At 38.4% G+C, this 22,894-nt stretch overlaps 1 protein-coding gene across 3 annotated transcripts; it reads right to left on the bottom strand.

Moving 5' to 3' along the window:
• Nucleotides 1-2,177: 2,177 nt before the first annotated feature.
• On the bottom strand, nucleotides 2,178-22,891 carry SLC35A5 (solute carrier family 35 member A5). 3 transcript variants are annotated; one of them, XM_040224579.1, is made up of 7 exons: nucleotides 22,644-22,891; nucleotides 21,668-21,813; nucleotides 16,756-16,854; nucleotides 15,300-15,430; nucleotides 12,302-12,369; nucleotides 5,200-5,980; nucleotides 2,178-3,809 (listed from the first exon to the last, which is right to left on the bottom strand). In XM_040224579.1, the coding sequence occupies exons 2-7, from the start codon at nucleotides 21,792-21,794 to the stop codon at nucleotides 3,741-3,743; spliced, it is 1,275 nt and encodes a 424-aa protein (XP_040080513.1). In that variant the 5' UTR covers nucleotides 21,795-21,813; nucleotides 22,644-22,891; the 3' UTR covers nucleotides 2,178-3,740. The 3 variants fall into 3 exon arrangements, with proteins under 3 accessions (XP_040080513.1, XP_040080505.1, XP_040080523.1); XM_040224571.1 differs by having other exon boundaries at nucleotides 15,300-15,433; nucleotides 22,644-22,886; XM_040224589.1 differs by lacking the exons at nucleotides 15,300-15,430; nucleotides 16,756-16,854 and having other exon boundaries at nucleotides 22,644-22,849.
• Between the last annotated feature and the right edge of the window lie 3 nt (nucleotides 22,892-22,894).

A 22,894-nucleotide genomic window follows, 5' to 3' on the forward strand; every position in this document is an offset into this window, starting at 1 on the left:
AGAATCCACCTGCCAATGCAGAAGACCCAGGTTCCATCTCTGGGACCGACAGAGCTACTGGAGAAGGAAATGGCAACCCACTCCAATATTCTTGCCTGGAAAACTCCATGGACAAGAGGAGCCTGGCGGGCTACAGTTCACGGGTCGCAAAGAGTCAGACATGGCTTAGTTGACTAAACAACAGCAACAAATGTTATTACTCAATTACAGAAAGTTTGCTCTAGGCTTTAGAGAAGGAAAACAACTCTCTTTCCTTTGGGTTTGATTTTTTCTGCCTCTGCTCCATACTAGAAAGAGTTTATAAGAAAAATCAGGACTTAAGTAAAAGGAGAGGTTGCCAAGGAGGACCTGGTATGTTTTGGGTCAAGGCTGGGCCTGTACAAGAGCAGGATTCCCTGCAGCCACACATGGCCCAACTCAGCTCCAAGCTGTTGCTTCCCCATGAGGATTCAGACACAAAAAGCCTTAGTTATAAACAAAACTCTTTCCTTAGAGTCTCCTCTGCATATGGACCTTGAAAACCTCTGGCAGCAGGACACAGCTGGCCAAGGATTTGGGATCCTGGGTCTAAGCCATCTTTCCCTCTACAACCAATGGCCACACCCTGCTTCCCCTTGGGATTAGGTGCATTCCTGGATAGAAGTTTGATCCTAGGACCAGTAACAAAGCTGCAATCAGGTCACTGCAGGACATACTTGTGGTCCAACCGAAGGCTATTCAAAAACTATGGAGAGAGCAGATTCAGTGCATTAGTTATAGGTCATAAGTGCTTAGAAGAGTATCTAAAAATAGGAAGTTCAGTTCAGTTCAGTCACTCAGTTGTAACTGACTCTGTGACCCCATGAATCGTAGCACGCCAGGCCTCCCTGTCCATCACCAACTCCTGGAGTTCACTCAGACTCGCGTCCATTGAGTCAGTGATGCCATCCAGCCATCTCATCCTTGGTCGTCCCCTTCTTTTCCTGCCCCCAATCCCTCCCAGCATCAAAGTCTTTTCCAATGAGTCAACTCTTCGCATGAGGTGGCCAAAGTAAATTCAGCTTTAGCATCATTCCTTCCAAAGAAATCCCAGGGTTGATCTCCTAAGGGACCTTGGAAATCACTTAGTCCAACTTTTATACCAATGACAGAATCGCTTCTGAATCATCCGGTTGATAGAATCTCTCCTTAACACTTTAGTGGTGGAGAGTTTACTACTCCTCTTTATTACTCTTCAGGAGGGCCCTCTCCATTGTTGCAAAGTACCATTTGTTAGAAGAGTCTTCTTATAAGGAGAGAATAAGCATTACCTCATAACTTGTTCTTTAGAACAGAAAAGAAGTCTACTTTTTCCAAATGACCTTCATTCTTCTCAGATTATGCACTTGATACAGGAACATCCAAGATGATAAGATGTGGTTTCTAGACTTTTTACCTTACGAAGGTATGAAGAGAATTATTCTCTTATTATTAAAACAGTAGCACCCACAAAGTACAGGTGTCCCTTGGGATCTGCAGGGGATTTGTTCCAGGACCTACTGAGGATACCAAAAGCTGAGGATGCTCAAGTCCCACAGACTGCCCTTCATTTCTTCAGTTATGTATCTGAGGATTCAACCAACCAGTGATCATATAGTACCGTATTTATTGGGGAAAAAAAATCTGCATGTAAGTGGAGCCATGAAAGTTAACCATGTTGAGGGGTCAACTATACTCCAGTGCATCCATATCAGAACTTCACATTTTATTTAGTTCCAGCTCCTTCCTTCTAATTTGTAAGTTAGCACAAGTAAACCTTACTTTAGGCAAGCAATGCTTTCCTGAAGACGGTGAAAAAAAGTAACTGTGAATGAGGAAACCAATCTCTATGAATTAGTGGAATCTGCTATTTAATATATTCTGTAAGCAATACCTTCACAAATAATACTGTTGCAATTTTATCTGTCTCATAAGTATGTTTTGTATGCTATATTTCTTCAAAGTGAGGTGTTCCTAGAACTGATTTTCTTTGCCTTTAAAATGAACTGCAATAATAAGGTAATCTTCCTGCTCACAGTACTCTGATGGAAAAGCTATGACTAAGGTAAGAATTTTGTTATTCTCAGAAGTCAAGATCTCCTGAAAGATAAAAGTTTTAAAACTTTTGAAATTAAAAATACTCTGTATTCCACCTCATATGACAAAGTGGCAACACAAGGTAAGGGTTTAATAATTATTTTATTTATAAATTTCCACCAACTCTTGCCATTCATATTATTCTGGCTATTACAGATGGATTAATAGCATTATATTTATCTATACGAAAATTAGGGGGAAAAAAGACATACAAACTACATGAAAATGACACCTTAAAGCTCATATTTACAGTACTCTGTAAACACACAGGCCTATTAGCTGAAGTCAGCTCTTGTCCTATCGCCATCCAGCTGTACAGTCTTGGGCAAATCATTTGTTTCCTCATTTTTAAATTACCTATCACCTGACTTTTCTAACTCATAGACTCAATTGGATGCATTCAAAAATACCTCTAAAAATACCATGCAGTTTAAGTGTGAAATGTTACCATAAAGTGCTTTATTTATGACTAGCCTTCCTCTTTTTAGAGTAACACTATTCATAGTTCAGTAAAAGTCATTTGTTTGCAAAGTGACCCTTTTAGAAGGAAGTCTTCGGCACTAGTCTTACCAGCAGTCTGGCAGGATTTGAAGCCAGTGGCTTAACCTTTAGGAACAGAATATGCTATAAATATATATAATAATCATAACTTCTATTTAATAACTAATAAAAGTGGCTTATTAGTTCTCTGAAATAGAATAATCCAAAAGTGACATGCTCAAACTGTGGAGAAAAAACCCATCACAGCTGTAACTGATGTAAAATACAAGAGATAACTGAGGACTGGAAACCAACTTTCACCTAAATTGAAGCTTTTTGTGTATAGAAAAACATCAAAGGATAATCACTAAAACTAAAATTCCCTGAAAATTCCTAAAAATTAAAATTCTGAGATTTTTGTTGAAAATTCTGTTTCTTTGGCAAAATATTTAGCACAGACTACATTATTCTCAAATCTATGTTGTGGCCTTCAAGCAAATTTTTACAAAGAGTCACATTGCTTTTTAATTACAAAATGACTATCTCCATGACCTCAAAATTCAAAGGACAACCTAAGTGACATTTATGATGATATAAAAGGGAAGACTATGGCATGCAGAGCAGAACTACACAATTATGAAAATCTAGCAAACTGATCTCTATTTGTATACTTATAGGGTAAAGCTAACATGATTATCACAAGGTTTTTTTGGAATGGAGGAAGAGGAAAATAATCTGCAAATATATCTTGACTTACTCTTTGAGACCCCATGAACTACAGCCTACCTGGCTCCTCTGTCCAAAGAATTGTCCAGGCAAGAGTACTGGAGCAGGTTGCCATTTCCTACTCCTGGGGATCTTCTCAACCCTGGGATTGAACCTGCATCTCCTGTAATGGATTCTTTATCACTGTGTTACCTGGTAAGCCCACAAAGTACTAAGTACCACGTCATTAATGCAGTCTCCATACTACTACTCTTATGTCAGTTCCTTAGAACTTTTTAGTCTTTAGGTCCTCTAAGCTTTGGTTGGAATCATTTTGGGAATGGTTAGATATATGCAAAGAGTTTTATGCTTTAGAAATGTTCTTGGTTTATCAAAGTGAAAAGATAATTACCACACATAGTGAAAATGTTTGTGAGAGCTGCCAACTATTTGGGTACCACTTAGAAAGTATCTTCATCTGATTCAATATCACTCTTGGGTTTGGTAAGTCTTTCCAGTTCTTCTCCATCCTAAAAGGAAACATGAAATAAGTAATTAATTAGGACAAAACTAGAAATGCTCCATTTTTAATGATTACTAATGAGAACCTTTACTAACAAATCATGGATCTTATTTAATTAAACTATAATCTGGCTAAATGAAATGAAATACTTATTCTTGTAAAGTTAATTTTAGACATATAATGAGATCATAAAAATTGGAATGCACTTCAATGTATTTGAATTTCAAAGTTAACAAGAGCAAAGTAAAGCGTGCCCTCTGCTGGTCCTGAAGGGAAATGACTAAAGGTTGCAGAAATAGATATAAACTAGGTGTTGTTACCTAAATTCATTTTCTTTTACCTAAAAAAGTAGGGCAAATGGTGTTATTAGACTTTTGGAAAAGAATACAGAATTTATAAATCTATACTCTGACTAAGATCAAAGCAGGCTTCTTGTTTTTCCATCTTAAGAATCTGTCGTATCATCACTTCAGAGGGAAGTTCTGCCATGAACTCTAATAAGCAATAGGCTAACTTTGTCTCAGAGTAAAATGTTCATTGTATGAACTATCACACGAAGTATGTTTATTGTGTGAACTATCTCATGGGTTCATGAGAACTGTAAATTTAAACCTAGATAGAGGACTCTATCTCATGTTTTATTTAAACATGTATCTAACTCCTAACTTGAGCCTTCAAAAGATCACTATTCATTTGCTAAGAGTATGACTGGCAGACCTTCCTAAAACAATTATAAGCACTTAGAAGAATATTCAGAATAACTGCATATGTACTTTTCTAGAAAAGAGTTTTGGTCAACCTGCAGAGATCCTTTTGGGGACTACCTTCTTAGTGAGATAAACAAGGCAAGTCCTTCAGGAACACTCTGGTTTATGAGTAACTACCAAGAAATGGAAGCAGCCAGGCTTTCAATTTAGTGATACATTTAACAAGACTTAACTAATGCTGAAGATCAACTTTTCTTACCAAAGAAGCTTTTTTCCTCAACTATGCTGGAGTGAGAAGAGTAACGAATGGATAAGGAGTCAGACCTCATGAAGTTCTTTCACTTACTATCTGTCACCCAGTAAGCCTCTTAGAGTCTGGTTCTTCATTGTAAAACTATGACAAGATAAAACTGGACAAGATAACCTATGAAGCATCTCTGGCTCTATGACTCTATAATATTCTATGATACAGCTAATGTATAAGGCCCTTGACACTCTGATTTATAATTTTTTTCAACCCCTGACAGTACTATCATGAGCCCTTACACCCAAGGAGTCCAACAAATGTTGAATGATTTTTTAAACTCACAGAGATCAGATAAATCCTGTGATAAAACAGCCCTGATCTATTTCTTTTCTCGTATAATCGTGCTTTGAATTTGGGAAGCAGCAGCATCCTCACAAACTTACCCCACTGGAGCGCTCCCAAAGAGTGCCACTTAGATCTCGAATCCTTTCTTTCCTAGGTACGTATTCCACACCTTGAGGATTGCTGGCATTGTAAATAAGTATTGAGAGAAGAACTGATGGGGCTTCTAAGAAAAACTCCAGGGAGGGCCTGAAGTTAAAGACCAAGACAGACACCGTTGTGATAACGACAGTGGTGACCTGTGCCATCAAGACATGGAACATGTTATCCAGGAACTTCAGAATACAGGCCACTGAAAGGCCCTGGAATGCAGTTACAAAAATAAGGGCTACTGAGAATGCATTGTGGCCATAAAAAATCCCACAATTCTTAATCTGATCACGGTTACCGCTCTGAAGGCCCAGGGTCAGTCCATTAAAAAGAACGCCAAAGAAATAGAGTTTGCTGTTCTGTATGAAAATGCTTTCGGTGATTTGGTTCCCTTCCTTCAGTATCTTTTCATTATAGATATTGGCCATCGAAGAAATAAAACACTGGACTATAATAAGAACATGGCCCAAGCCAAGACGGATGTGACTGAAAACTCTGGCTGTCGTGTTCCACTGAGCTTCAGAAAATGTCCACTCCTTTGCTGTGCAATTGTCTTTGCTGGGACACTCATTTCTGAAGAGAAGACAGGAATTGGATGGGCTGAAGAGGGCATCATGATGAAATCCATGTCCTGCCAGGCTATGCTGTGAGGTCTCAGTCCCAGAAGTGAGAGCCACAATAGACAAAAACAGAATCAGGAGGGAAGCCCACTGTATCCCATTTAGATGCCTCCTGTTCAAAGATGAAAAAGGAGATTTTTAATTACTCATTTTCTCCCCTCCCACATCAACTGTTTCTATTGAAAACTCAATTACTTGAGTACTTGGTTGCCTGAACCACACCATTTTTGCTAGCATTCTCTACAATTCAAGTTCAAAGGAAACCTGTTGGGTGAGTCTGTTTCTTGAACTTATTTTTATTCACTTTTTAGAGTAATTGTCCCTTAAGGCCATCCAGTCATTTCTCCTAGTTGTTGCTTAGTCGCTCAGTCATGTCTGACTCCTTTGCAACCTCCCCTAGGCTCCTCTGTCCATGGAATCATCCAGGCAAGATTACTGGAGTGAACTGCCATTTCCTCCTTCAGGGGATCTTCACATTGTAAATTTCCTTCTAACTTTTATGTTTAACCAAGTCTCCTTTTCTACCTTGAGAGCTGATCTTAGTTGTTTGGTACAATTACTTTTTATCTGGGAATAAAGTACGTTAAAGCAGGAATTCTTAATCTAGTTTCCATGAATTGGAAGAAAGCATGATGAACTTTTCTGTGAATTCTTACAGTGTGTGCCAAAGGTTCTATAAATACATAGGTCAATTTCTGGCCTTCCCCACCCTCTCCAGGAGACCCTTAAAAGCTCTGTCAAATTTTCAAAAGTATCCATGATCCAGAAATGATTTAAGGAGGAAGTTAGCTCCCTGATCCACAGCCTCATCATAAGGTATTACACCCCAAACTACTGTTGGATAAGACAAGTTAAAAATATATATATATTTTTTAGTGTTTCAGTTGACAAATTATTTATTTACTTTGTCCAACAACACATTTTGAGAAAAAGAGGATGTAATGATTATTATCCCATTTTCTGAATTCAGTTTAACAGACATTTAATGAGTAGCAACTATGTGCCAGGCATTCTGCAAAGAGAAAAAAGACTTGGTCTCCATTCTCTAAGAATTTATACTTTAACAGGGAGAGTCATACCTAAATGACAATATAACGTGTGACATGTGATACACAGAACAACTAGGGTACATTGAGGAAGGAACACTTGAGTCTGTAAATAGAATCAGGTATTGCTTTGAAGAGGAGATGACACTTAAGCTGAAAGATGAAAAATAAACGAAGTTTGTCACGTGAAAAGAGGCTTGATGATATATCCAGGCAGAGGCAAGAGTCTATGTAAAGGCTAAAAGAATGTACATTGACTAAGGAAAGAGGAGGATGGCAGTCAGGTGGGAACAGCCAAGGAGGCTTCTGGAAGTGACATCTTCAAGTTTGAAGATGAGTCAGTCAGATGAAGAAGAAGGATACCAAGAATAGAGCAACATAAACAAAGGCAGACGTGTAAAGCAACAGGTAAGAATTAAAAGTAAGAATTCTGGAGCATTTGTTGAGCATCTACCATGGGTCAGGCAGTTTGTTCTAGGGAAGGAAATGGTTCTCAGAGGTTAACTGACTTCCCTAAGGTCATGTATTCATGAGAACAAGGAAGCAGTCCGAGTCACGGTTTTCTTAAGTCCTCCTCCCAGACCAATGTACCTCTTATATATCAATACAATTCTGAGTACCCAGTATGCCTATATGAGAATACATGTTTGATCTCACCAATGCTTCCATGGAGTTTCATGCTGTGAAACTGCTAACTAACTACACAGTCTTAAAAGCAGCACTATCTGATCATAATATCATATCTTCTTGTGCAGACACTTTAAAATAACCAGATCTAGCATTTAGTGATTGGACTAGCATAGTCTTACTTCATGAGGTCAGAAACTGTTAACTAGTCACTTACATTTCTGAAGGTGCAAGTGGCATACCTTCAGTGGTAGAAAGCTAATGTGATGGAAATTGATAGATAAGTGCTTAATTTATAAGAATCATCATATAAGCAATTACTATGCATCAAGATAAAAGAGGCAATGATAATACTCTACAGGTCCTTTAGATGCTATAGATTTTCACTAATATTGACACTGAGAAAAAAGAACCTAAGAAAGTAAAGCATTATACAAGCTAAATGGTACCTAATACAAATAATTACTCATTAAAAATGTTCTGGGGAAGGTTAAAAATTACTAAGGACTAGGCTGAAAATAGATTTTCAGCAAAGAAAATATAACAGTAAGTTATTGTGTAAAGTGAGCTAAGAATCTGTGCTCTTAGAAATGATGACTGATTATGCCCAGAAGACTCCTCCTCAGTTTAGGGGATGGACTCATGCAGAAGCTGAAGCTCTAATACTTTTGGTCACCTCACTTGAGCCAAAAGCTGACTCACTGGAAAAGGCCCTGATGCTGGGAAAGACTGAGGGCAAGAGAAGCGGGCAACACAGGATAAGATGGTTGGATGGCATCACCAAGTCAATGGACATGAGTTTGAGCAAACTCAGGGAGATAGCGAAGGACAGGGAAGACTGGCGTGATGCAGTCCATGGGGTTGCAGAGTCGGACACAACTCTGAAACAGAACAGGAGACACTCAACTGACCTCTCCACTGCTCTGTGAAACATTCAGATTGGTGTGTGGAACTGAAGGCTGCTGACTGGAAGGCTGCCTGCTGAACCTGACGGCCTCTCCTCCCAAGTGAACTCTTTGCTCAAAAAGTGTCCATTCCAAAACTTGTTTTTGCAAGGTGAGCTCATTATTCTAATCATATATTTTAATGCTTATAGAAACCATAAATTATGTGTGAAAGAAAAGGATTGCTATTTTTATGAAAACTAAGTTGAAAGCTTTAGGAAGATTAAAGGCAAATCACAAGATTAAAAAAAAACCTGCCTTTGAATTAGGTGCAGGTGAGTTGTAAGATTGAGGAATGAATAATAAAGAATCTACTATAAAAATATTTTTAAGGCTTGTTCCACTTTAAAGAAATTGGAACTGGAAACCATGGATGATGTGTAATGAAGGTAGGTTCAAGCAAGAAAGAAGCCAAAGAACTCCTATCAGCAAATCCCAGATACACACAAAGGAAAGGCCTTAGCTCTTCATCAAAGGAATGATGAATGGAAACTCACATATCTTAAGTTAAATTTTCTAAAGTGTGTATATATGTACATACATATACACACAATACATATATACACCATATCTGGTGGTAAACCAAGGCAGAGCAAGAAAATATTTAAGTGGAAAAATACTTTTTTCAAGAAACCGTACATCATACCTTTCACAGAGGATGACCAGGGACATATTTATCATGAGAAATAACAAAAAATAGTTATCATGTGAGTGAATGGTTTTGGGGAAATGCTTGTATTACTGAGTGGCACTTTTGTTTTTCCTGCTACTTCTGAAAGTAAAGTTTACCACAACTTCCAAGATACCCATCAAAGTTTCAAAATCTGTTTTTTAATAATTTTTTCCCTGCCCTTTGAAGAAATCAGCGAAATTCATATACATATACATATATTCATATACAAACTCATATACATATACATATACATATAAATCTTTAGGTAAAAGTAAGTGCTGTTCCTGGTTCTGTTCCCAATTCTCAATGTCCAGGTTGAAACAGGATTCCCTAAAGCCTAGCAAACGAGATTATACAACTCTGCCAAGCTTTAAAAGCAAACCAATGGGGCTTTGAGGCATGCTCATTGTATTTCCACTTTGAATCATTAATTATACTTCAAAGAGGGAATCTGTGCGTTCACATGGGGTTTAGAATAAGACATTTGGATGGTGGTAGTTTTCTTTTTCCCACTTTCAAAGTCTTACAAGTATATTCCTGCATTAGTCATTGGACTTATTTTTTTCCTACCTGTATAGCCTTATACTCTTTACCTGTATGGGAAATGTATTTGATGGCTTTGCCAGAGTCAACTATAAGACAACATCTTCAATATTCTAAATGAGTTATTTATGGCAAACAAATTAAGAACTTGTGATAAAACTCAAACTATTTTTAGGTCAAAATTTTATTGCAAAAGACCATCAAAGAGTCACAAAAATTAAGTTACATAGGGGAAAACAAGCAACATACATTACCACCAATAAAAAGATCAAAACAGAACAAAGTTGATTTTAAAATTAACAGGTAATACTTAAAAGGTACTTCCATAAAATCCATTATTAGATTTATTATATTTTAGCTCTACTATTTTAAGTAACTTCAGGGCTGATTTGTGAATTACTCAAACCAAGACTTACTCTGGGAACTAAATTAAAGCTCCTGGAAATAATAAAAATGGAGTGATTTATTGTTTCTTTACCAAGTAACTTCTAAGTATTCAAAACAAAGAGATATTCACAAACTTACAGTTGCAGAGGGAAAGAATGGAGTGAACGGATACTAGGGAGTTTGCGATGGACATGTACACACTGCCATATTTAAAATGGATAACCAACAAGGACCTACTGTATAGCCTGGATGGGAGAGATGTTTGGGGAAGAATGGATACACATACTATGTATGGCTGAGTCCCTTTGCTGTTCACCTGAAACTATCATAACACTGTTAATCAGCTATACCCCCAATACAAAATATAAAGCTTAAAAAAAAAACCGAAAAACAGAGATACTAACAACAAAGTAAACAAATGCCTAAGAATCAATATTACTGCTTTGAATATTAAAAGGTAAAATACATGAAAAAAAAAAGTTTGAACTATAGTTCATGTCGTTTGCCCTTCTGCCCCCAGCCTATTCACCTAGACTCCCTCCTCTGCAGCCAAGGGGAGCTGCCCAAAGGCTGCAAAATGCTTAGTGGCTCTGGGCTCCAGGCAGACCCAGTCTAACTGCACCTACCATTAGTGGTCCTTATGGGATTAAGTTAAAATAGGGTGGAGAGGCCCTGTGGAGGCCTTAGGGTTTTCTGGTCACTGCCTAATGGAAAGCCTCCCTGCATAGATGCCCACATGGCAGTCAGGGCACCCTGGGCAGGGCTTTTCCAAGTGGCCCTCACCTCAGCCTATGGCCCTGTTCATGTTCTGGAGTCACACAAAAAAAACAACCAACCAACTCGGGGCACAGCTAGAGCTACTGGCCAATCTCAAGCCAGGCAATAACATACTTTTAACCTTCTCTTTGGTAAAATCAGTTTTAAATTAATGTAATTTTGGTATAACACTTATGCATTACATAGTAACACCATACATACTCATAAACTGTCATTTCATAGGAAAAAACGTTTTTTAAACTTAAAAGTAAAAAAAAAACCTCAAACAAAACAAAACAAAAAATGCATGTTTTTGAAACCACTGCTCCCCTAATAGTGAGCCTTTTTGTGTGTCAGAGCCAATATTTTTTCCTTTATGGAAATGAATCTCGATATTATCACAGGACTCAATATAAAAATATAATTGCTTACATATGTCTCCTCAGAAGCCAACTTTTATCCTACTAAGTGACATTCATGCTGATTTTAAAGACTATAAAATGTTTTTGGATGAGCATTCTTTACTTACTAGTTGGACTGAATTATTCTCACAATTCATAAATGAAGAGAGTGATCAAAAAGCAAATTTCAGTTACTCTACATTTAAATTGGTTGAAATGCTATGTTCATTTTTTTCCCCATATCTTACATCAACCATTAAACTGAATGCTTCCTCAAGGTAAAAGAAAATCTTTCAAGAATATCATATAATTTCTAAACTGAATGCATCAAGGGATTCCACAAATAACTACTGAGTGCCTATGTACCAAGCCTTTCACCCTTCTGTGCACATCAATTATGAAAACACTCTGTCAGAGTACAGTGAGAAAGAAATTAAAAACAGAAAGTGAATGTAAAATTAAAACAATCACAACAAACATAACAAAAAGTTATTTTATTTTCCATCATCACCACCATCATCAAATAACAAATTAAACCGGAGTTAAGTACCCAGATCCTATATTACCTTAGGACATTTTGGCCTTTGCTTTGCAGCACAGCCTATTTAAACTTGAAGCAAATCTGCTGCCAGTTACAGCTTAAATAATATACTTATCTCAAGGACTTTAATAACAATTTGTCACTTTTTATCATCTCCAAACTCCAAAAAACAAATATATTAATTTTAGGAACTTCTTGGTTCCCTATTAACGTACAGAGATTCTGTTTAAAAAAAGAAAAAAGCTAATGAATTCTTTGTTGAAAATCTGGCACTAAAAATTAAAATAATTAAAATCTAGTCATTCGTCTCTTTTTGAGATGCTAAGGAAAAACATTTCAAACACTGAATCGCAGGCTACCACTGTAGCTGCTTTCCAGATGGGTTAGACAACCTGCCCAATACACAATGCCAATTAGCAATAAAATCCAGGCCTTGGGATTCAGAGGGTATATCATCTGAAACAAGGCGGTGCTACTTTAAAGTATGATATATGCTTTCACAACACGTTACTTACTTCAGCACTATTCTGAATAGGAGAGCTGTTGTTATAATGCTAAAATTTGAGAAGATAACAGCCATGGCCTAGAAAGAAAGAGAAGATAGAGTTACAATCCAAACAAAGCAATGACCTCAGAAATCTCCCAGCTTGGTCCAAGTTCACCTGACAAAAAGCTTTTTGGTCAAAACCCAGAGGGGTTATTAGGGCAACTACTTCACTAGAGGATTAAATTCTATTTTTATTGCTGGTTGAATTTATGCAGATATGATCAAATCATCGTACAAGCTGTTGAAATGTGTTGAAGTTCAGCAAATGCCTAAGTAATAATCTGTATGAGCAGATCTGGAAATACTTATAAACTCTAAAGGTTTAAGTCCAGAAATAATGGTTACCATGACTATAAAGCATATTTTTTCAAGCTCTCAAAGAGATTTATATAGTCTTTTTAACGCTGATTCTGTGGGTAGAGAGAAAAAGCAAGTACTGTTAGGCTCATTTATACAATAGGAAGACAGAGGTATAGATTTTTAAGCATTTTTAATGTTCTAGAATGAAATCAATTTACTTGGTTTAACTATAGTGATTCAATATCAGTGATTCATTACCAAACTCATACTTGACAGTCCTTTGGATTTATTCCCATTGTTCTGAACAATGGGAAAAAATTAGAAAGGTGCTAGCCAGATTTTTATAAAGGTTTGTTTCTCTGAATTTAGTCAAATTGCACATATGAGAATATTAATCTGAATATATGTACATTTTGGCCCAGAAAGTATGAAATTTATCACTATCCTCATAACTGGATCTGACAATGTTAATTATTTTTAAAAACAAGTCCTACTGCCTTCCTCTTGTCACTTTACATTGATTAAACCCTAAAGAATTTCCACAATCTATACAACCAGTAAACATGACTAACATACAGCTGAATGAGAGAAATAAGTAAATCCAATAAAAACTAGCAAAAACTCCAAGAATACAACAATGCTCTTTTTCCACTCCATTTTTATGGGAATCATTATTTTAAGGTTTTCTCTGCAGATGAATGCTTGCGAACCCCTGGTTAAGAAGAGATGAGAAAAGTATGTGGCTGTTAAGTTGGAAAGTGGTGGCTCTGATCAGTCACAGTAACAGCAGTGCAAAGGTCCACAGTGAAACAGCCCGCTGGCCTGGGCACTGTATCCACTCTTTCCCGACAGTAGTACAGAATAAATAAAATATCAGAGCTCTTTGCCCCCAAACTGCCATGCATCTCTAATTCTTTCCCACTAGGCTTGGGCACAGCAATACACAGAATATGAGTGCCAAGGGATTTATTTTGTAGTATCTGTGGTTGTAAGCGATCAGGAAGGAAGAGCAAAGCAATAAGTTGTAAGAACAGGAAGCTGCAATCTTGCTTCAGTACTGGGGATTTAGCAAAGCGGTATAAATTTAGAGCTAGTCTGTTAGATAACAATGAAATGCAACAAGCATATACTTGTTGAATGTGAAAAATTATGTCGTTGGGTACAGGAATTCTCAGATCTGAAAAACAAAAGTGCAAGAATTTAGAAGGACACAGTTTAGATGCAATGAACACTTACTAAGAAAATGGACCACAGGTAAAGGAACTTCAGGTGCTCCTCTAGCCTAGGTCCTTGCCTTTGGCTAGTATGGTAACATATTCTATTTTTATCGAGCAGTTTGGTTTTGCCTGGTTCTAATCTTCTAAACTGTGCAAAAGAATCAAACTCCTGTTCTCTACCTCAGTGCCTTCTTGAACCCTCCTTTTCACCCCACTCTCAAACTGATTTGGCTATACCTAAAGAGGCTTCAACGGAGAAGGCAATGGCACCCCACTCCAGAACTCTTGCCTGGAAAATCTCATGGATGAAGGAGCCTGGTAGGCTGCAGTCCGTGGGGTGGCTAAGAGTCGGACACGACTGAGCGACTTTCACTTTTCACTTTCATGCATTGGAGGAGGAAATGGCAACCCATTCCAGTATTCTTGCCTGGAGAATCCCAGGGACGGGAGAGCCTGGTGGACTGCCGTCTATGGGGTTGCAGAGAGTCAGACACGACTGAAGCGACTTAGTAGCAGCAGCAGCAAAGAGGCTTCAAACACAGGATTAGTGTCAACAGAAATCCTACTTATAATCAAAATGAATGAATTTGCTCTTTAAAATAAAACACATTTTGTTAAATACAGCAACAGAAACCTTCATTTTATAAAATAAAGTTATAGAGAGGAAAAAGTACATGTGATCCCAAATGAATAATAAGTAGAAGCAGAAGTGTGTGTTAATTGCTCAGTTGTGTCTAACTGTTTGAGACCCCATGGACTGTAGCCCGTCAGGTTCCTCTATCTATGAAATTCTCCAGGCAAAGAATACTGGAGTGGGTTGCCACTTCCTGCTCCAAAAGCAGAAGACCAAGTTTAATTCTGATTACTAGTGGCTCTCTAAATTGGCACAGGGAATGCCAGGAAAAAGCATTTCTAGTATTATCAGTCATGGATAGCATTTAGATTGGGAGGACAGAATCTCTACCCTTAAACAATTGGTTAAATGACAGGACTAACACAAAAAGACAATCAAACCAATAGAACACATATCAGCCACATTAAAACAAGTATAAGAGCAGTACACTAAGAATATAATTTTCTGAGTTGAACACTGGAGTCAGCTTGGAGGTCCTGGGTATTGTGATTAGCATTAGAGGTGCGTGACCACAGAATGGCTCAGAAAATAGGCAGACAGGTTAAGATTACGCAGACAGAGATGGCTCTGGATTCAGGGATCGGGAAGCAGCTCCCTCAGATCAGTCAGCACCGTGTAATACAGTTATCCTTCACAGTGGGAGAGTCAGGCAAGTGGACTGGCTCAGACGATTCTGGTAAAACCTTAGGAAGGCCAGTGAGGCAATGAGAAACTAACAAAGGTACGGAAAACAATTAAAAAAGAGAAAAAGGTTAGTTCTGGGATTCATTTCTCTTGTCTTTTCAGTGCTATTTTCTTTGTCATTATTTACTTACAGGCTGAAGATAGGAAAGGACATAGAAGACAATCAAATTATCCAGGAAATAAAGAAAGGCAGGAATGGACCACTTCATGAAATTAAAGAATTCCTTCCAGGAACCACATCTCAACTTTCTATTTTGATGATCTCCTGGAGAAAGAAATACAGCAATAAATATATGACCTTGATAAGAATGCACATACTTTTAGAGTAAGTAACTTATATTGACTCCTGACACAATTCTTTAAAAGAGGCTTAACAAATTTGCTTTCGTAAGTGACTATTAGTCTTGAGAAATCAAGGACAACACAGGATTTCATTACTGTCTTTCTTCACCCCACCACTGTGCCCATCACTGGTATCAGCAACACCTTAGGAATTACAATTTTCTTAATTTTTGCTAACCTGAGATAGATGTATCACTGAAGAATGCAACTCAGGATACCTTTAGTTTCTCTTACTACTCTGAGCATAAAGCCAAAAGAGATCAACAAGTTAAAATTTTTAAGTGGAAAGAAAAATCAATCACTCGTGCTGGAATTTTTTTTACCCTTCGGGGCTGTGTGAGGGGAGGAGGGGGAGGGAATCACAAAAGGGAGATATGAACTAAAACAAATAGAGGGGAGTAGATAAAATTAACTTTTACTCATCCTAGTATGAGTTATTATCCTATCTCGAGGTTTCCAAAAACTTAGCAAGATACTGTAACAGAGAATGTAAAGTAAAATGAAAAGATAGAAGTCAATTTAAATTTAAGCCCTAGTAAATAACACATAAATTTTATGAGATAAGAAATGTATTCTACCAACTAGAAATGTCGCACAGACTGAAACTTTAGAAAATGAAAAGACATCTTTTGGGGCAAGCCTTTAGCAGTCTAAAGTTCTCTGTTTACCTGATGTGGGAAGGCAGACCAAAGTAGTAGAGAGGTAAGGTTCAGTAACTGGAGAATTAATAGCCACAAAAGGCTACTTACTTTAGATGTGAGGAAGGATTAGTACCCTTATTTGATAGCTAATGAAACTGGAACCCAGAAAAGTAAAATAATCTGCCCCAGAATATAGTTTCTCTGACTTCAAAGTGGTATGCCGCCTGCCCTAAAGGAAATGAAGACTGCTGCCCAGTATGCTACATACCAAGTTAGACAGCAGCGACTTAGATGATCCTGAACTTGAATACACACTCACTCCCTCTGGGACCCAGCACAGGAACAAGTCAGGAGGCAGAGCAGTGGACAGGATGCTTGGACAGCTGGGGCTCTGATCCCTCCTACCCAGCGCCGCCGCATACTTGCTGTCTGAGCCTGTTCCTTACCTGCCAAACATGGGTAATTGTACTTCTATTGGTATCTTAGCATCCTCATATATACAATTAGTGGGCTAGGCTAACTGACATAAAATGTTCCTTTCAGTTCTAAAATTTTTTGATCCTCTGATTTTTAACCAGTTATGTAGTACCATGTCAAGACTCACCTTTCTTTAAAACCCAGAATGACACAAGCGCACAGAAAACCAGCTTTACCAGTTCTGAGCACACATTCACAGTAGTTGGAAGATAATCATATTTGTTCTCTGAAATGAAACAGAAATGGTTTTTAATTATAAATTTTGGTCTACACAATGTTTGTTGTTGTTTAGTTGCTCAGTTGTGTCTGATCCTTTTGTGACTCATGGACTGTAGCCCGCCAGGCTCCTCTGCCCATGGGATTTCCCAGGCAAGAACACTGGAGTGGGTTGCCATTTCCTTCTCCAGGGGATCTTCCAGGGATTGGACACGCATCTCCTATACTGGCAGGCAGATTCTCTACCACTGATCCACCAGGGAAACACATATAATGCTTACATATACTAACAGTTAATAATTTAGAGTTGTTTCTAAACTTAATAGTTAGATTTTAATACTGGTTTACATTAAATTTCATCCAGCTGGCTTTGTTCTTTCCGATGTTTGAATCAATGCACCTCACGTGTTAGTTAGCCCTACCTCAGTCAGTATCTTATTATCCTTGAAATTGAGAACTACATCTCTCACGTTTTCATTCAAGTTGTTGAAAAATGTGCTGAGGGGGCTAGGGTTACCAGCAAAGAAAGCTTTGTGGTACGGCGTTAGAGACCACCTTTTAAATGGACTATTAATTAACAATCAGGGCCTGACTCATCAACCAGGTATCAACTTATGTAGCTGAATTATTACCCAGCTCATGGTTCCTCTTATGTGTCTTATGTGCCTTGCTTAAACCAACATACCTTCTGTGATAGTCCCTAACTCAGAGGTTTCCTATCTGTTTCATATCATGGTCCACATAGAAAACATTATTTGTTAGGCACTTTGGGACAAACAGATGTTGAGGTAACAAGAAGGAAGCAGCCTGAGGCAAGAGGCAACTGGCCCAGGGCTCTGGGGTGGACAAACACGCTCTCAGACACATCCAAACCCACTGACACATTAGGAAGAGATGTCCCGACTTACAAGTCAATCTAATTAGGAAATGAGATTTGGTTAGTATATATTGACTTAGCTGTTACTTCTTTTTTCCAAATACAAACAACTTGTTCTATAATTTTGCCAAGGACAAACTAAATTTTATCCAGTACTATTTTGAGGAATGGGTTTTAAAAAAAATATTTGCTTTGTTTCCCTTGGTTGTCATATGAAAAAACCAAACTGGCTAAGTAGAAAGGAAAAAAGCCAACTCAACATTCTTTCTCCCCAGAACATCCTTTCTTCCTCTATTCTGTGGTTTTCCCTGATCTTCTCAACCCATGCATAATCAATCCTTTATTCTTCTCCAATCCTGTAGCACTACTATAAGCAGATGAGGTGGGAGGTCCCTGGAGAGAGAGAACAGGCATGGCTCTCTTGACATAAGAGATGCCATTTTTAGCTTAAGTCATCTTGTGACCTAAACTTGGCCACAATGCTTATCTCTGAACAGGTCTCAGTAATTAAGAATCTTATGGAAACAAAAGAATGTAGGAATAAACTGTTATTAGTCAAGAAAAGTAACTGATAACAGTCAGTTTTAGTGTTACAATTTTACTGTTGTAAAGATATCAGTTCATAAGATATTCGATAAAAGTAAAGATATCAGTTCATAAGATATTCAACCATATCAGTTATAAAGACTCCCAGTTCAGTTTCAATGGTAAAGATGAGACTGCAGTGTTCAACCACCAGATCAATCAGAACCTAAAGGGACGGCGATGTTGATCTTTTCTGCCCCTCACAACTTCAGTCAGCTAGTCTGGATTCTGTCAATAACCCAAGCCCCTTCATAAAATGCAGCTTAACTTAAAACTTCCCCAGTTTTGCTGTTTGGGGAGACACTGCTTTGGGAAAGCTCTCAGGTGCTCTCCTTACTTGCTACAAGTAATAAATCCTTTCTTCTCCTGATCTTTGGCCTGGTTGTATCTTTTGGTTCAACACCCACCAAGAGATGAACCCAGTTTTCAGGTAACTATCTATAAGTCTTTTAACAGTGCTTCTAACATTGTATTATGTTTACTTTTTATGTTGTATGTCTTACCCTTAAAGTGTAAGCTTCTAATAAGACAGGGACCATGCTAGTCATCTTCCTATACCTGACAGTTAAGTGTTCTGTACTACAGGTACTTACTAACTGCCTCTTAAACTTCGTCCATCATTAAAAGCTTAGCTAAGAACATCTTTTCCTCCCTTTTCTGAGCTCAAAGCTAGACTGAAATCACATTCTATTATCCTCCATCAATACTTGCATTATTCTCTGGCATGATATACATGAGCATAAGTGCACACACAAAAATGGAGGGCCTCAGACCACAGCTTTCAAATTCTTGTCCCTGCTCTTTAACTCATTCTTGTTATTTGTTTTTTTTCTTGCATTTCTCTCATGGCTGATTCCAAATCATGCCATTCCACTCACCTTCTGCCCATACTCACAGTCTTGTCTACACCACACCCATTCTTACTGGTTTCTCTTCAGTCCCAGAGAGGACAGCCATGGCCTCATATTCATCTGTTCTCCCCATTAAAACCTTCCCTTCTCTTCAGGAGCTTTGTTACAGCAGGTATTTCCTCTGGCTTCAGTGTATCTTCTTTGTCTTTCTATTAACTGCCTTCTTCTCCTCTCCTACACATATGCTCAAAATTACCAACTTAAAAAAAAAACAACTCCATTACACCCACTTTCCACTCAGATCTTGTCTCCAAACAGTCTGGAGACAAGATCCCACCTCAGTACTCCAACTGTCTAGTCCCTGAGATTACACCTTCTAATTAGTAATTCCAAAGGGCAGGTTTTAATCCTTATCTCATCCTGATATTGCAATTCTCTCCCAGTCTTCAAACTCCCTTCTACAAGTCACGTGCATTTAGTTCTCTCATCTTTCTAATTCCTTCTTAAGATCCTTCTGAGTGTTCGCATGCCTGTTAAACCATTGGCATTCCTCAGATTTCTATCCTTGGCTCTTATTTTCTCATTCTGTGTGCTTACCCTGAATGAGCCCTCTGCTCATCAAGTTTTAAATGTCAATTTAATATTAATGTTTCCAAATCTGTATTCTGGAACATTTAATGCTCACTAAATATATCCACATTAATAACTATCTTCTATTTATTCACTGAACTGGCAGTTCCTTGACATGTGTGAAGTGCTAGACATTGCAGGACACAGCTCCTGGCCTCATGTGAGGTACAAGAGCTAAAATTTTCATCTCTATGAGCTCTGTCCAATCTCCTCTTCCTCCTTGGTCTCCATCTCAGTTGGGAGCATCATTAGTCTACTAGGCATCTAAACCAGAAACCTCTGAGTGAGCTATCCAATACTTCGTCTCCTTCAATCTCCACATTCAATACACTCTCCAAGTCCTGTCTTTTTTTTGGGCACACCACACAGCTTGTAGGATCTTAGTTCCCTCGACCAGGGAATAACTAGGGCCCTCTGCAGTGAGAGGGTAGAGTCCTAACCACCAGACCACCAGGGAATTTTCAAGTCCTGTGCTTTCTATGTTTAGAATATTTCTTGAATCTATTCTCTTTTCTCTATTCCTACTTTAAAATCTTTCATTAGTTTTCATCATCTGTGGCTCGAATTTGTAATAACTCCCCAACTGGCTACTTCTCTTTTCCTTTAGTCTTGTCTTCACCCAGTTATTGTAACAGTCTTTCTCATTTTACCCAGCTGTTTACACTTCTCCAAGTACTCCCTGTCCCCCAGAATCTACAGCCTAGAGAATGAAGTGTCAGATCCTTAGCATGGCCCGTGGAGTCCTCAACTACGTGATCATTACTGCCCTCTCTAGCCAAGCACTCCTTCCTCCCCTCCACCAAGTCCTTAAAATTTTTTCTCTGTAATTCTGAATGACATGTTCTCACAATCCATCCTGCTTCTTGATACATCTGTTCATTTTTACAGGCTGCTGGTTCTGTTTTGAATACCTTTGCCCACCTTGTCTTCTTGTATGTCAACTGTCACCTTAACAGAGAAGTGTTCCCTGATCTCTTTGCAGTCCACATCACGCTCTCTCAGAGAGAATATTTCACCTTCTACTCTAAACTACCTCTGCATCTTTGGTATAGAACTGCGCTTATTATACTGTATTTTCTTGATGCATTTACATGTATTTTCTCTACTAATAAACTGTGAATTCTTGAGAATAAGGTCTACATCTTATGCATTTCGAACCTTAATACTAACATTTAGCCCAGTGTGAATTAAGCTGTTAAAATATAAATTTTTACATCAGGAATAATAAAAGATTTCTTGAATATGTATTTACCAAAACTAATAACCTGTACTGTTCCACTGATAATATAATTAAAATAGTACCTTACAAATGCCAGGTGATCAAATATATCTCCTGTCTGTTTCAGAATAAGTTATATATTGCTATACGCTCAGAAACACCTGCTGACTGAACAAAAGTCAGATATTATAATCTGTTCTATAAAAGTTTTGATCTGTACTTAACTGACCCAAATTTTACTCAGCATCGAAAATTTTTCTTGGTAGGAATGTAAGAGTAAAGAATCATATTTAAACATGTTTTATCATTTACATGAAGCAGAGGGCTTTTAAAGATAAAGTGAAAGTTGCTCAGTCCTGTCAGACTCTTTGTGACCCCCATGGACTGTAGCCCTGGATTGTAGCCCACCGGGTTCCTTTGTCTATGGAATTCTCCAGGCAAGAACACTGGAGTGGGTTGCCATTCTCCTCTCCAGGGAATCTTCACCAACTAGGGATTGAACTGGGGTCTCCCACTTTGCAGGCAGATTCTTTACCATCTGAGCCACCAGATGGTGGCCAACTTTTAAAGGTATTATTCCCATTTTATATACAAGGAAACTAAAAACAAGAAAATGTGGTTAGATGGAAGCGCTCCATACATATTCCAAATCTTAACTTACCTTCATTAGCTGAATATTTTACCAGTAGGATGCGACTTGAGCTTAAAGTAACAAATATGGCCCCCAGCAGGAATGTATACATTGCTGACGAGGCACTTAACATGGGATGACCACAACTGCTTTCCATTCCACTGTTTTTTAATTCCCTTAAAGAGAATAATAAGTTCATGAGCAACCATGCTGGCAGATTAAGCATAATACAAGTACCACTTATTTGTGGAAAACAGAGAAGGAATTCTTTTAGATGTCTAGCTATGGCTATACCTAAACCAAAAGTTGAGGAGTACAAGAGAACCAGGGGAAAGGAAATGAAAGAGTCAATTTTATCAAATCTCTGATAGGAGGGGGGAACTCCTTAGACAGTAAAGACAAAAGCCAGGTTAGAAGTGCTGTCTTCTAACCTGGACACTTTAGAACTGCAGCATTCTGCAGAAAAACAATGCTTTAACTTTCATTCTTATGAGCAACTTTGCTCTAGAAGATAATTTCAGATTTGTATTCTTCTCCGCAGTAGCGTCTTTCCATAAGATGAAAAAGCCCTTGCTGGGTAAGATTTCGTTGCCATAAAGACCAAATGAAAATATCCGAAACACTACTGTTAATTTATACTGAATTACTGTTGAAAGTAGAAGAAAACTTAAATATCAATGATTCTAAAAGGCCTTCTTTCGATATATTAAGGCTACTAAACTCTAGGCCGCATAATTAACTTGCCCAAATCAACATAGTATAAAGACAGCGCACAGGACCTGGGAAACTGATGGGAGACGGGTTGAAAATGCCAACACCCACAGCCCAAGCGGGCCTAAGCCTACAGAGGCCAAAGAGACATCTCCCCTCCTCGGTAAGGACAGGTTTCTCTCCATCATCTAGGAACGCCTTCTTGTCACACATGCGCAAGAGGGATCTGGTCTGCTGCGCCCTCCCCTCAAACGCACGCGCACTTCTTTGCCCTGGGCGCGGGGGGCGCGGTTACCTCGGTCCCTTCGAAGAGCTTCTAGTGGAAGAACGCACATCCTAGAGCTGAGACAATAACTGTCTCGCTTGGCAACAGCAGCAGCAGCGGCAGCTTTTAGGGTCCATAGGCGAGGGAGCTATGGGAGGAAAAGAAAGGCGAATAGGCCTCTGGAGAAGACCCTCCTATTCCGGAACAAAAAGCACAATACCGACCTGACGGGGACTGAGCGGACCTGCCGCCCATTGCGCAGGCGCGCTCAGTGTTACGCT

Source organism: Oryx dammah, unplaced genomic scaffold, assembly GCF_014754425.2.
Source record: "Oryx dammah isolate SB20612 unplaced genomic scaffold, SCBI_Odam_1.1 HiC_scaffold_2, whole genome shotgun sequence".
Taxonomy (NCBI): domain Eukaryota; kingdom Metazoa; phylum Chordata; class Mammalia; order Artiodactyla; family Bovidae; genus Oryx; species Oryx dammah.

Excerpts from the sequence above, each read along its gene's own strand:
- SLC35A5 (XM_040224571.1), bottom strand. The coding sequence starts at position 21,794 with ATGGAAAGCAGTTGTGGTCATCCCATGTTAAGTGCCTCGTCAGCAATG. Across the intron at positions 12,370-15,299 it reads TCCTTTCCTATCTTCAGCCT|GCCATGGCTGTTATCTTCTC; the intron begins GTAAGTAAATAA and ends CTTTCTTTCTAG. Across the intron at positions 3,810-5,199 it reads TTTGGGAGCGCTCCAGTGGG|GATGGAGAAGAACTGGAAAG; the intron begins GTAAGTTTGTGA and ends GTTTCCTTTTAG.